The sequence below is a fragment of the Protomyctophum parallelum genome, assembly GCF_964188405.1.
Source record: "Protomyctophum parallelum genome assembly, chromosome: 12".
Classification (NCBI taxonomy): Eukaryota; Metazoa; Chordata; class Actinopteri; order Myctophiformes; family Myctophidae; genus Protomyctophum; species Protomyctophum parallelum.
In genome coordinates, this window is record NC_139712.1 from 19,790,295 (window position 1) to 19,805,487 (window position 15,193).

The window sequence follows — 15,193 nt, forward strand, 5'->3', positions numbered from 1 at the left end:
TATCCTGTAACTATAATCATTGTGATGTACAGTAATATACATTAGGCCTGTGTGTGGGGGTTTCCCGTGTGTGTGTGTGTGTGTGTGTGTGTGTGTGTGTGTGTGTGTGGGGGGGGGGGGGGGGGGGGGTACGTGTTCCAGTGGGCGTGTGTGTGTGTGCCTGCTTGCTTTACAGAAGATCAGCCCATTTCCCAGAAACGGCCTCCATATCCAGAACAGCAGAAAGTGAAAGTACAGTATGCAGCAGCAGCATACTGTACTGTCACTGTTCAGAGAAACAACTATTCTAATCCTATAGTCTATTCGCACATTCCCTCTTTTCAGGTGAGTTACAAGATTATGTCATATATCTATGACCTATTTGTATCTATACAGTAGGAAATGTCGAAAGAGAGAACACGTTTATAGTTTCGCTCACAAGCTCGTGCTAATACTTTCTAGAAAGACTTCTTTCATCTTTCACTTAAAATTATTTTATTTTCATTTTAGATTTTTTTATTTTTATCTGTGTGTAATCTACAAATCTACAAACTTTTTAGTAGCCTACACTATACTATAGTATAGGGTATTCATTTAGGCTACTAAAAAACTAAATACCTTGAAATACCTTTGCCCAACAGCAAATATATTTTGGGTATTATATGTGAATTATGTTTTGGACTGTAAATTGTACAGCCCAAAACATAACGGCCTCCTCATGCATTCCGATTAGAGTTTGTAACTCAGTGTGTTTATATGGGAGAGTGGCATGTCTAGTGATATAAACAAATATGTAAAAGTCTGGGGTGCTTCACAAAAGCCCAAATATAGACGTTAAAGAAGTGCCTTTAAAGTTAAATACTCCTTCAGTAAATAACTACTGTATAGTGAATACAGTGCAATATTTGTATAGTTTGCCTCCTGTCTAATGATTAACCCATTTTGGGCGGGAACCCCTTTTTTAAGCATTATGTATACTTTAGCTATTGAAAAATAGCAGATCTACAAGCTCATAGCGCGGCACTGAGTGCCGCGCTATGAGCTTGTAGGTCTGCTATTTTTTAAAAATCGTGAAAATCCTTGCTTCTGGGGAGGTCCCTGGAACTACACATTTTCAGATGGGGGTCGGCGGCCAATTAAAATTACATATCATTTTTGAGAACCACTGATATTGAAATGAAAAGTTCTCAAAGGTTTTACTTAAACCATTTAGGACTGAGACCAGAATCTAACAAAATGTCTTCCATAATCCTATTTATATAGCAGCATCATTTCTTTTGTAAATTAAAAAGCAAACGTTTGCTTTTGAATTGCACTTTGAGCACTATAGAGCACTTTATGAGCATGATAAAATAAAATAAAATATATTTTCTTGAGTCTCAGTCTAATGAGTTTTACTTCTAGTTTCTATACGGTGAGCGAGTCTTTTTCCCTTATGTTTTTGAGACCATCGCTCGCTACCGTAGTCAAGTTTGGAAAAAAAGGACGAAGAAAGGCGCAACAGTCTACAGCCACCCCTCCTCCTAAGAAGTTCAAAATCAATGTAATCAATATGAAAACACACACTCCTGGCATGTTTACCAGTGGTGGAAAGTAACAATGAACTTGTACTTTTTACTGGACTTTAGTTTTTTTCAACCAAGGTTCATGTTTTAGGACGTTATTAGAGAAAGTAAACGATGAGTGTTCATTTATTTTCATTTGCTGTTCTTTCGTTTTAGGGATTTTAGCTGTTTTTGACAGGGGGGCATGCAGCGGCATTCGAGCATGCGGGGCTAAATATGTTTATATATATGTTTTTAAATTTATAGCGATTTCTTTTTTTGTTATTTACTATAGTCTTACTAGACCACAAGAAAATACATCTGGCCACAAAAGATCACGAGATCTACTGAATGTATCAAACTGACATATTGAGCCTATGACACAGTGTGGCTTCCCCCCAGTAGGCCTCCTTCACAATCAGTAGATCCTGTGATCTTCTGCGGCCAGATGTAATTTCCTGAGGTCTATTAGGACTATAAATCGCCATAATATCTTGTAAAACATTTTTTTAGCCCATGTTCGAATGCGCCCGCCCCCCTGTCAAAAACAGCTAAAATCCCTAAAACGAAAGAAAGCAGCAAATGCAAAATAATTAACACTCATCTTTTACTTTCTCTAATAACAACCTAAAACATGAACTTTGGTTGAAAAGAACGAAAGTTGTCCTTTAACATCCTCGACGTGTTGCCAGCTATAGCCTACCAACCATGGACATGGAGCAATGCATCTTGACAGTGTTGCGGGAACTGGCACAAGACGACTTCAACACGTTCAAGTGGTTTCTGAAAAAGCCCGAGCAGGTGAACGGTCTCAAGGGAATCCCGCAGAGCGACCTGGAGTACGCCGTGAGGACAGGAACCACCGACCTGATCATGCAGCACTACCACGGCAACGAGACTGACATCATAGTGGACGTCCTGAAGAAGATCGAAAGGCACGATCTCGTGGAGAGGTTTATGAAAGGTATATGTGGGTGAAAACACATATATAGGTACCTGTGATTTGTGAGAATTGTTTATTTGCTATTTTGTATGGAAATGAATGTTATAAACTAAGCTGTCCCAGGGGTCTGGGTCTGGGGTCTCCGAGGCCATAGGGCTTGTGCTGTCACTGTCTGATTCAATATTACTCTACAACGGTGGAAGACAACTTTGTTGCCTTGGTCACTTTAGACATATTCCCTGTCCCATAGGCGTGACAAATTGTTTGAAATGAACAGTATAGAACTTAGTTTTTCTTGTCCACACATGGATTTCTAGTAGGCTACAGACTCAGAGGGCAATTCTTTCAACGTAAAATGCTACATTCCAGTTGAGAGTATATTGAATGCTGCCTTAATACCGTATACACTATACAGCATGGAGAGAGGGAGTATTTACGTTTTTGTCACCATAGTAAATGCTGCTTCCATGGTTTGGAGAGGGCACTTTTCACCGACAGATGGCCAAAAGGGCAGGGGCTGAAGCCCCCTTTCATGCACGTACACACACACAAACACAGTAGGCTATATTTAAAATACATGTCTTTCAACAGGGCTGTCCAGCGTTGGTGTAAAAACAAAACATCCCTCAGGCTCAGAGCTTCAGGTAAAACTCTATTTTTGTTGTTTCGTCACTGTACAATGGCTCAGTATTTCAACAGCCAATCAAGATTCATAGTGAATCCTTCAAATCTTTTGTATTTATTTAAAATTTTTGACCATCCAAAAATATTTTGGAATATATAGATTTTTTTTAACTTAAGCTGTATGAAATACTTGCCATTCATATGGTGGTTGCAACCAGTTGCGTTTCCAGGAATTACATTTTGGGCAGGCAAGAATTACATTTTGGAAAGGCAAGATGTGTCAAAGGTGGGTCAAAGTTGAACAAATGTTGCGCTAATATTTTAATGCACTTCTGCGTAGCCCCGTGTCTGTTCCCCTATACACTCGCACCATGGTTTCTTCAACGGATTCCGTCGTTCTTCCGGGTTCTTGGAAACGCCCCCAGCCACTGCGTTTAGTTTTACTGAGGTTAGGTTAGGTATAGTTTACTGAGGTTAGGTTTAGGTATAGTTTTACTGAGGTTAAGGTTAGGGTTAGGTATACTTTTACTGAGGTTAAGGTTAGGGTTAGATTTAGGTGTAGGCTGTCAATCACAGCGACTGGCCAGTCACAGCGCACCCTCTACGTCACTCTGTACTCAACCCGCTGAAGAAACCATGCTCGCTTCCCCTACGCTACGGTTTCATCTGCGGATTCGGGTTCTTGGAAACGCCCCCCAGCCACTGCGTTAGTTTTACTGAGGTTAGGTTTAGGTATAGTTTTACTGAGGTTAAGGTTAGGGTTAGGGTTAGGTTTAGGTATAGTTTTACTGAGGTTAAGGTTAGGGTTAGGTTTAGGTATAGTTTTACTGAGGTTAAGGTTAGGGTTAGGTTTAGGTGTAGGCTGTCAATCACAGCGACTGGCCAGTCACAGCGCACCATTTACTCAAACCCGCAGATGAAACCATGCTCGCTTCCCCTACAGATACAACACTACATCACTTCCCGGCGCGGGCGGAAGTGACCCGTCTTCTATGCTTATTTTGCACTGTAGCGCGGAGGGCTGGGGGGGACTTCTAAGACTAAATGGTCAAATATGACATAAGAAAGAGGCAAACACACTAGGCGTTGTGAGCTTGTATACTGTAGATTGGCTGTTTTACTGGTCAAATGTATTGATCTGTACTGGTCTATGTCTCTACTCTCTCCCCAGTCTCGGTCCACTGGATCCACAGGTGAGATTAATATTTTAATGTTTTGTTATTCACTCATCATGGTAAACAATGGGTTGGGCAAGTCAGGGAACACTTGCTTTGCTGCCAATGGATATTTGGAAACAGAATAGGCTGGTGGTACTGTAGGTAGTGGACTGCGAGAATGGCAAAACAGAAGAATTTAAGACAACGTTTTAATTATTTACAGGAGTAAGAAAAAATAAGTTAGGGTTAGGTAACCGATTGTTGCTCTATAGGGGAATTAATCTGATCTCATGCAGTTTGTAACAGTTGCAGTGCGGTCATAAGGCTCCGAGAATATAATAAGTCCAAGAATGTATATATTTTATTGTATTTATTTACGTCCAAAATTTATGAACAGCCCTGGCCAAAATACACTTTCAAAAACCGAAAGTAAGAAATAAACACAAACTAAACGAAGACAAAAACAACAAACCAAGAATTAAAGAAACTGAAAACAGGCTATGCCTGGCAGCTCTCACTTGGTGTTGTCAACTTGATAGTCTCAAACCAACTGAGCAATTCTCTCCGCTCAACATTTCCAGCCTCCCTTACTTACCAGGTGAGATCCACCCACAATGATTAGTAATTGGAACAATCAATTCAAACAAGGTAAACCATGTTCCATTATGAGTTAGACCAACTATACAATTACACATTTCCTTAATAGACTGAATGTTTATCAAGGCATCAAATAAATCACAATACAATTACAATAGAATTAGGCAACACTGCCAACACGGATAAGTGTGTACATGCTGCTACACATAAACACTTATTAATTAAGTTAATGGAAGCAGCTGTGCAGTGTGCCTTTGTAATGTTCACTTTTACATTGTGGAGTCTTCTAGTGTTTATAGGGCACGGGTTGCCCCGTGACACAGTTAAATAATAAAACAAGTACATAATCTGAACAAGATTGATCCTGCAGTGAGCAGATGTGCAGAACGGTTAACAGTAATAGTTGTAGGCCTACTTTAGCTTCTGGTACTTTTGTGCAATTAACGGGCCAGGCCCGAAGGGTCCCTTATTGTTTCTCTACTTTGTTTTTCTTATTCCGCCGCTTTTTAACTGTGCAGTCGGTTTTCGTGAAACACGGGTAGAGGGTTTTGCCAAACGGACACAAAACCCACGATCATTGAAGGCCAAACGGTGGCGCTATAGCACTCAATTGAAAATGCAATATATATGTGTCTGCTCATGCTTTTGTGCTCTGACTCTTGACGTCAGACCTTTAGATCTTCAACTATTTTGAATTATATAAACAGTTAAAATCATGTTCTTAGTGCTTTTATGTCGACACTGCAGTCGGTTTTCGCAAAACTCTGCAATATGGTAGAAGGCTATGCCAAAACTCTGCAATATGGTAGAAGGCTATGCCAAAACTCTGCAATATGGTAGAAGGCTATGCCAAAACTCTGCAATATGGTAGAAGTCTATGCCAAAACTCTGCAATATGGTAGAAGGCTATGCCAAAACTCTGCAATATGGTAGAAGTCTATGCCAAAACTCTGCAATATGGTAGAAGGCTATGCCAAAACTATGCAATATGGTAGAAGGCTATGCCAAAACTCTGCAATATGGTAGAAGGCTATGCCAAAACTATGCAATATGGTAGAAGGCTATGCCAAAACTCTGCAATATGGTAGAAGTCTATGCCAAAACTCTGCAATATGGTAGAAGGCTATGCCAAAACTATGCAATATGGTAGAAGGCTATGCCAAAACTCTGCAATATGGTAGAAGGCTATGCCAAAACTATGCAATATGGTAGAAGGCTATGCCAAAACTATGCAACTAGCAATATGGTAGACCTGTAGACCCTGGAGACACGAAACCCACAACTATTGGCCAAAGGGTGGCGCTATACCACTCAATTGAAAAAGCTAACGTATCTAATGTAATCCTGGGCTCTACACTCCCTCTGCATAGCAGATCTACAAGCTTGTAGTTCTGCTATTTTTGAAAAATCGTGAAAATGTGGCGCAAATCCTGACATTTTATAAATTTCGACGTCAGGCCTAAATGGGTTAAGCCATATTTTCTGGAAAGCTCAAATGATTGGCAGCCATAATAACCATGTTATCTTAATGCACCGTCTGTCACCATGCAGGAACAAAAGGTGAAGAAGAATTTAAGAAAGTTTGCACATCGGTGTATTCTACAGCTCTAAGTGCTCTAATAGGAGCCAAGGCTGGACCGGAAGGAGCCAAACGGGGTCGAAGAATGGGGGAAGCAATCGGGTCTAGGATTTCAAACGCCCTTGTTGATGTTGCACGCGTGATTGAGGCTAAATCTGATGATGATGATGATGATGACGATGATTAGAAACTTTCCAAAAGGTTGCACAGTGACAAAAGGAGAAGTTCTCAAATCCATTTTTTTTTTTTTAAGGAATGTTCTTAAAATAATACCTACCCACATTATTCACAGATTTTTTACCTATTTTGTTTTTTATATAAAGTCATGATGACATATTAAAGAAGAGTGCCTCAGGTTGCCATGTACTTCGATATATATTTTGATGACAATTATTTTATGTTACATTAGATAAAATATACCCGGGTTTATAGTGATGGTTTGACAAAAGTTAAGTTTAGTGTTTTAGTGTTAAAGGGAAACTAGGTAACTTTTAGCCTATTGTTTTGTTTAATTTAGCCCCAATTTCCCTATAGTACACTATAGTAACACTATAGTATTGTTTCCTTCCAGAAAGTCACGTCCCTCTGGCTGTATTTTGGTTTTGTTCTCCGTTTTATGTGGACATCTCCATTGTTTATGTTGACATGCATCCCATGCATTGGTCAGATTTGAATAAACCCATTGAAAAACATGTCGTCAACAGAATCAAACTGGATTATGAACCCTATATAGTTCAACCCAATTGCCAGAGGAAATGTTATATTTCTCCAGAAATGTTAAGCATACATCATGCATGTTTTTTGATGTTGTTTCATAAAGGTTATCACATGGTTGAATCCTGTGTGTTGGAATGTGTTTCTGTGCTTATTTTACAAAACCATATATGTCTAAGGTCACATTCCCACCTAATACTTCGGTAGACTCGATGCGAATGGAGGGAGAAATTGGGATTCTTGCATATTTAATTTGCTGCTGTTTGCCTTCACACTGTCATCTGCAGCAATTGGAAACGCAGCAGGAGGGACCTTTATCAATGTGTTCCATTCATAAACTAGCCTACACTGTGAAATCTATGGTGATAAAATTATACTCATAACGTGCATGTGTCATACACTGCAGTGTTTTTATGTGTTTTCTTAAGCAATTGATTAATGTACTCATTTCGATCAGGGCTTCAGTCTCCTCATTCGACCACGTCTATCCACGGTAGACGGGACATCTTTGCCCTGCGTAAAATATGCCTTCTCCGTCTCCAACTGTGTTCAGCTCTTGCTTCATTTCCTTTATTTACTGCGGATTGCATTCACACCTGCACCGAATCGTAATCAAGTGCGATTGGAAGCGAAGCGAAACCTCAGTTTTTGCTCGGAGTAGAATGCGGTTCTTTGATACGCATTAGGATTTGAATGAGCCTTCACACCTGCCAAACGAAGTGCACTGTCTGAAAATGCGTTTTAGGGTGCGTTCGGAAATGCGCCCTGAATGCACTGGTGTGCTCTCTTGTCGTTCGTTTATATACAGTGCACTCGGTGCGTTGCCGTTCGAAACTCGAGTGCGCTGCGCACCGGGTGTGCCGAGTGCCCGCACTGAGCGACCTGAAGCTGGGGTTGTCCAGTGTGAATGCATCACAGCTGTGGTCGTTCGTAAATAAGGCACACTGAATGCACTCTGTGACATCACCGCCCACCACACTCAACATCAACAAACTGACCACATTCCCGGTGCGCATTTCCGAACGCACCCTTTTTCACTATTTGGTTCGCTTAACATGTCCACGTGTCATTTGTTTACATATTTGGTACACTTTACAAAGTCCAGTGTGAACACCAAACGGACCAAAATCAAAATGCAAATATTTGGTCCTTGGTCCTTGATCCGGACCTTCTAAGTGAACTTTGGGTGTGAAAACTCCCTTAATGTCTTGATGAAAAATGAGGCCTAATATTTATTGCCTCATTTTGTAATGAAACCGCTCTGGCATCTTACGTTTTGTTTTAAAATGCTAATTTTGGTCATGAGTGGTATGGCCGACATGGTACTGTAGCCTATAGGCCTAGGGTATATTTCTCATGTTATTTTAACAGGCTTAAAAACACATCTTGCAGGAAAAGAGACAATGAGAGTGTTTTACAGCAGAAGGCCAACTATTATAGGGACTATTAGGCCATCAATTCAATCAATGCTGTGGGGTGGAATCCTTGCATGTCCAACAGAGTTTTTTTATTAAAAAAAAAAGATCTACTAGATCTAGATCTACTATATTCTATAGGCCTACTTGTGTGTAACACTCTTGCATTCATTTACACAAAAACAAAAAGCATGAAATATGGAGATACATGGTTTCTATCGCCATGTCTCTAGGGACTGTGACCTCGGGGTCAGGGTCACCACCACAGGTCAGCCATCATTCATATCAATCATTGATGTCTGACACGCAACCAATGAGATTATGGGATCAATTTGAGTTGACGAATGAGACTATCTGATCAATGTGAGGGATATTGGATTTTGTTTTGTATCAAAGTTTTCAAAGTTGTAGTATGTGTGTGTGTGTGTGTGTGTGTGTGTGTGTGTGTGTGTGTGTGTGTGTGTGTGTGTGTGTGTGTGTGTGTGTGTGTGTGTGTGTGTGTGTGAGTGACTGTGTGTGTGTGTGTGTGTGTGTGTGTGTGTGTGTGTGTGTGTGTGTGTGTGTGTGTGTGTGTGTGTGTGTGTGTGTGTTTCACTGGCCTCCACACCATAGAATGTGTTGCTTCTTCCTATCCTTAGCTCTGCTGCCCTCTACTGTCCAAGGCAAAGGTTTGCTTTTATTGTTTGTGGCACATTTCAACGAGGCATAAAAACATTGAGCAAAGAAAACTCGTTATAAAAGAACATTATAGTTCAATAAGAAAAATAAGTTAAACACCAATCTCCTTAACACACACAAGTAACACAAGTACAAATGTATATTGGTCTACAAGATTCGATACATATAGTCTACATACTGTGAATACAAGTTTCAATCAATCAATCAATCAATCAATCAATCAATCAATCAATCAATCAATCAATCAATCAATCAATCAATCAATCAATCAACCAATCGATCAATAAATCAGGGAACAACAATGACGTCGTATAGCTGCAGGCTTTCGTCTAAAAAAATAACTACATTGCCCATCGTCCCCAGCGAGGTGTTTGTAGTGCACAGCGAACAAGCAGGAAGCTCCGTGAAAGGAAGCAGCCCGTTTCCTGAAGTAGAGTCAAATTCACCAACACGTTGCATAGCAGCACATCCGTTTCTTCCAAATTAAATTAAATTATATTAAACACATTTAGGACAAAGACAGGTCTATCTATCTAGCTATCTATGTTCGTGCTTTCGTTGTATTTCCATTGATATGTCCTGTGACAATTGTGCATTTTGAATAATTATGCCCTGAATAAACACCCCCTTTCTCAAAATAAGAAGCATTCATTTTACTTTGAAAAACCAAGGACCAGACAGACTGTACTGGTGTTTTTTTTTGCTGACTTGACGCGGATATGGAGGAAAGAGAAATTGACAATAAACAGTAGCAGCACATATCATATGCCGCCGATAACAAAGTAAAAGAGAATACCCATCCCTGTGTTAAAGTTGACTAAGGTCTCATATCACCCCCAAATGGTACAGTTATATCCAGGAGAAACGCCTATAGCACCGTTGCATCAACTGACAGCTGTCTCTCTAGTCGGTAGAAATGGAACACATCCGAACGCCGAAGGTAAGCCACAGCTAGGGTTTAAACTATATAAAGCAAATTAAACCATCGGCCTGTATGTAAGATGGTAACAAATTGTTTACAACACTGCTTCGCAAACATTTTGACCACAGATCCAGGTGTGAAAAGGGACCACCCTCTCCACCAATACAGGATTTGTATTATTATTATTATTATTATTATTATTATTATTGTTCAAATGGAATATAAGAAATCTGCCCCATTTCATTTGAAGGTTCTCTGTAAATAGCAGATCTCTAGCTCTGCTATTTTCAGACACCTGACATAGTTGTTAGGGCCTATTACGTAATTATACATTGATTTGGATGAACTCATTTTGCTGGGGCGGGGACCCCCTGGAAGTCTGAGCCCTCGTGTGTGTGTGTGTGTGTGTGTGTGTGTGTGTGTGTGTGGTACAGAGGCTGGTGGTGACAGCAGGTGTGGACAGCCACGACCCCCCCATATGGCTGTCACGATTATGACATTATTAATTAAATGGTAAATGGTAAATGGTGCATTTATATAGCGCCTTTATCCAAGGCGCTTTACATAGATTGTGCATTACATTCACCCATTCATACACCGATTGCGGCGGAAGCCATGCAAGGTACCAACCAGCACATCGGGAGCAATTTGGGGTTTAGAGTCTTGCCCAAGGACACTTCGACATGTAGACAGGAGGAGCCGGGATTCGAACCGCCGACCCATGGATCATTGGACGACCTGCTCTACCTCCTGAGCCACAGTCGCCCCATTATTGTCGCCCCATTATTGTCATCACTGTTCTGATTCACACTAACTATTGTGATTAACGATTTATTTAATTGTGTTTTTGTCATTGCAAACATTTCCGTTTGGCTTTTAGGCTGTGAAGTTGTACAGGGGAGATATGACAAATATCTTACTGTATACACTAAGAAACTTTATACTTAAACAAATATTCATAATTAAAATAGCCAATCTACAAGCTCAAAATGCAACTAATTTGGGCTTGTAGATCGGCTAATTCCACTATTTTGGAGAATGTTTGAAAATATGAAATTATTTTAACGTGGAAATGATTATGGCGATTATGAACATTTATTAATCATTTTCAACAGAAATAACTTGTAATAATTATGATTGTCTCAAGGATTAATATAGGCGATCCTGTAATCATTGGGACACGGGCAGGCCTATACTTAATACTTGTAATGTTTCTGTTTTCTCGACGTCCCATGATCGATCTGAGTGAGTCACTATAGTTGTCGCGTCTCGTTGATGGTCGTTGTGGTCTGATGGGTCCGAGTAATGCCATTAACAGACCACGGGACGGGTCACAAAACCAGACCGTGACCGTATGCTGTACTGTATATACTGTACTGTATATAGGGTCTAGTAAAGTTGTTTTCTCTTTCAGACCTAATTCTGTACAGGTCTTCTGAACTTATAGTTCACATGTCGTAAAGCTAAGGATTTTACTGTGTGTGTGTGTGTGTGTGTGTGTGTGTGTGTGTGTGTGTGTGTGTGTGTGTGTGTGTGTGTGTGTGTGTGTGTGTGTGTGTGTTGTGTTGTTGAAACCAATTATTAAGCCTGAGGCTGATTCTACAAATGTCTTTTTTTACAGGTTCCTGAAAAACCAAATGTATTTGTTTTGGCCGCCAACCCCCCCCCCCCCCCCCCCCTGCAGGGATCCCCCCAGAAGCAAAGATTTGAGTTAAAAAATGTTCGCTCAAGAAAGAATATATATTCAAAGATTTGGAACACATTTTCACGATTTTTTCAAAAATGTTGGCTCAAATTTGGAATATATATTCTTTCAGAGCAAATGTTTTTAGCTCAAATCTTTGCTTCTGGGGGGGGGGGGGGGTCCCTGGAACAACGTATTTTGAGATGGGGGTTGGATGCCAAATACATGATGATTCTAGGGCTCCTTGACATGAAATAGGTTGAGCACCACTGACATAGAAACATGAGGTGTTTCAGAAAACTGTCAGGATTTAGAAAAGACATTTGTAGAATCGAGCTCAGGTCTAAATGGGTTAATGTGTTAAAACCGAGGGGAGGCCTTCTGTTTGTGCTACTTAAACTATAGCGTGGCCCGATTCATCAGTCACAGAAGTACTACTGAAGTCTCTCAGTGGCACTTGCCCGTCGGTCAAGTACAGGTCATGTTCTACTTCCCCAAAGGTCATGCCCGGTGCACTTGCCCGGAAAGTAAGCCGTTCGATTTAACACTTATTTATTTACTTTCTGGGGCTGTGCGGAAAAACAAAAAAGTCATACCTCAATTTTTATGCCAATCTTTTTTTAAGAGTATAGACAGATAACTTGTGTTGTGTTACCGGTATTAGAGACATGTTTCCCGTCCCCTCTGAAATTGGGCACTTCCCCTGTCGGGCAACCTGAAAACAAACACTTGCCCCAAAGAAGTGTTGTTTTTGGCAGCAAATTTCTATTTTAGTTAGGTCTGGTCATGGTCTTTGGACCATGACCATGAATGTTTAGTCCAGTTTTAGTCGACTAAATATCATAAGATTTTAGTAGACTAAATCTGCAGTTGATTTAGTCGGCTAAAATGTATTTTGTCGGGCCTTGAAGCCATCGTAATTTATGATGAAAATAGCCAATCTACATGCTCACAGTCACAACAGCTTGTAGATCTGCTATTTTCAGCATGTAACCAAGTGCAAAATGACTTATACTGGATCTCTTGTCCACTAGTCCCTTTCTAACATTTTAGTCAAGTTTTTATTTGTTGACGAAATTGTCAATATATTTAGTCTTAGTTTTAGTCGTCGTCATAGCTTAGTTTTCATTTGGTTTCCATTTAGTTTTCGTCAGTGAAAAGAAAAAGGTAGTTTTACCTGACGCGGTGGGCGACCCTTTAGCGTCAATGCTTGTTACGACACAGTAACGTGCAGACGTTACGTTACTGTGTCATATAAGTGACGTGGGAACAGCTTGGAGGATGCTGATATGGTTCCTGTAAAACTATACCTAAACCTAACCCTACCCTTAACCTTAACCTCAGTAAAACTATACCTAAACCTAACCCTAACCTTAACCTCAGTAAAACTATACCTAAACCTAACCCTAACCCTAACCTTAACCTCAGTAAAACTATACCTAAACCTAACCTCAGTAAAGTATACCTAAACCTAACCTCAGTAAAACTAACGCAGTGGCTGGGGGGGCGTTTCCAAGAACCCGAAAGCGAGGCAGATACCTTATTAGCTTGGAGGATGCTCTCAATGCTCTGACAGGGGAGACGCTTGTGACGTGTGTATTATTGTAATAGTTAGTTGTTGCCTTTTTGCCTAACCCTCCCTTCGGGGTCAGAGAGGTATTAAAGGTACGGTAATGTTATTTATAGAGCGCCTTTCAAAACAACCGTTCCAAGGTGCCGTACAAAGTAAAATAATAAAATAAAACAAGAAAACACAGTCAACAGCAAAACAGCAAAAGAGGGCTGGTGAATCATGGCAACGAATATTCCATATTCGAATGAATATTTGAATGTAAAAAATAAAAGAATAATCGAATATTTTAAATTTAAAAAATATCAATACAATTGCTGTGTGAGTTCTGGCGAGACTCTGTGCCATGCGTAAACTAAAACATTATTCAAAAATGTTGCTATTAAGATAATTATGAATCATTCATTTGATCTCGCAAGACTCAACCGCGGCCCATACAGGACCGGACCATATAGATAAAGTTTTACAGCATATTATTCTGCAATATTCATATCATATGAAAAAATTAAATTTTAAAATTAATTATTAAAATCATGTACATTCGACATTCGAAATCATTCGAAAATTGTTCGAATACATGTGGTGTTTTAAAAGGAATATTCGAATATCATTTTTGGCCAATTCTGGCAGCACTAACTGTTCAGTTTGCTGTGACGCCTATAGTTTTACATTCCGGCGAGGTGTCGGCCTTTCGTATCCTCATTTTTGTTTTGTTTCAGGACTAGAATAGGCAACAATGGGCCTGGCCATAACATCTTTAGAAACGGAATCCAAAGGAAAGTACGCACATCTCTAAAAAAAACACTTTCAGGTGCTAAAAGGATACGTACAGGAGAAGGAGAAGTAGTCTGCACACTGTTTCCTAGCTCCCTTATTGCTTCACCTAGACCAGGGGGTTTCAACTGATTTTGACCCAGGGACCACCATCCTGACTAAGAGCAACCTGGGGACCACCACTATTGACCCAGGGACCACCATCCTGACTAAGAGCAACCTGGGGACCACCACTATTGACCCAGGGACCACCATCCTGACTAAGAGCAACCTGGGGACCACCATCCTGACTAAGAGCAACCTGGGGACCACCACTATTGACCCAGGGACCACCATCCTGACTAAGAGCAACCTGGGGACCACCACTATTGACCCAGGGACCACCATCCTGACTAAGAACAACCTGGGGACCACCGCTATTGACCCAGGGACCACCATCCTGACTAAGAGCAACCTGGGGACCACCACTATTGACCCAGGGACCACCATCCTGACTAAGAGCAACCTGGGGACCACCACTATTGACCCAGGGACCACCATCCTGACTAAGAGCAACCTGGGGACCACCACTATTGACCCAGGGACCACCATCCTGACTAAGAGCAACCTGGGGACCACCATCCTGACTAAGAGCAACCTGGGGACCACCACTATTGACCCAGGGACCACCATCCTGACTAAGAGCAACCTGGGGACCACCGCTATTGACCCAGGGACCACCATCCTGACTAAGAGCAACCTGGGGACCACCACTATTGACCCAGGGACCACCATCCTGACTAAGAGCAACCTGGGGACCACCACTATTGACCCAGGGACCACCATCCTGACTAAGAGCAACCTGGGGACCACCACTATTGACCCAGGGACCACCATCCTGACTAAGAGCAACCTGGGGACCACCACTATTGACCCAGGGACCACCATCCTGACTAAGAGCAACCTGGGGACCACCATCCTGACTAAGAGCAACCTGGGGACCACCGCTATTGACCCAGGGACCACCATCCTGA

General features: G+C 41.1%; 1 protein-coding gene across 1 annotated transcript in view; it reads left to right on the forward strand.

Annotated features, from left to right (window-relative positions):
• The first annotated feature begins 9,958 nt into the window (after nt 1-9,958).
• The window catches only part of mtmr6 (myotubularin related protein 6), a 28,980-nt gene continuing 23,745 nt past the window's right edge, over nt 9,959-15,193 (forward strand). The window contains exon 1 of the mRNA XM_083777841.1: nt 9,959-10,170. Within this exon, the coding sequence (XP_083633967.1) occupies nt 10,147-10,170 (24 nt within the window). The 5' untranslated portion in view covers nt 9,959-10,146. The remainder of the gene's footprint in view (nt 10,171-15,193) is intronic.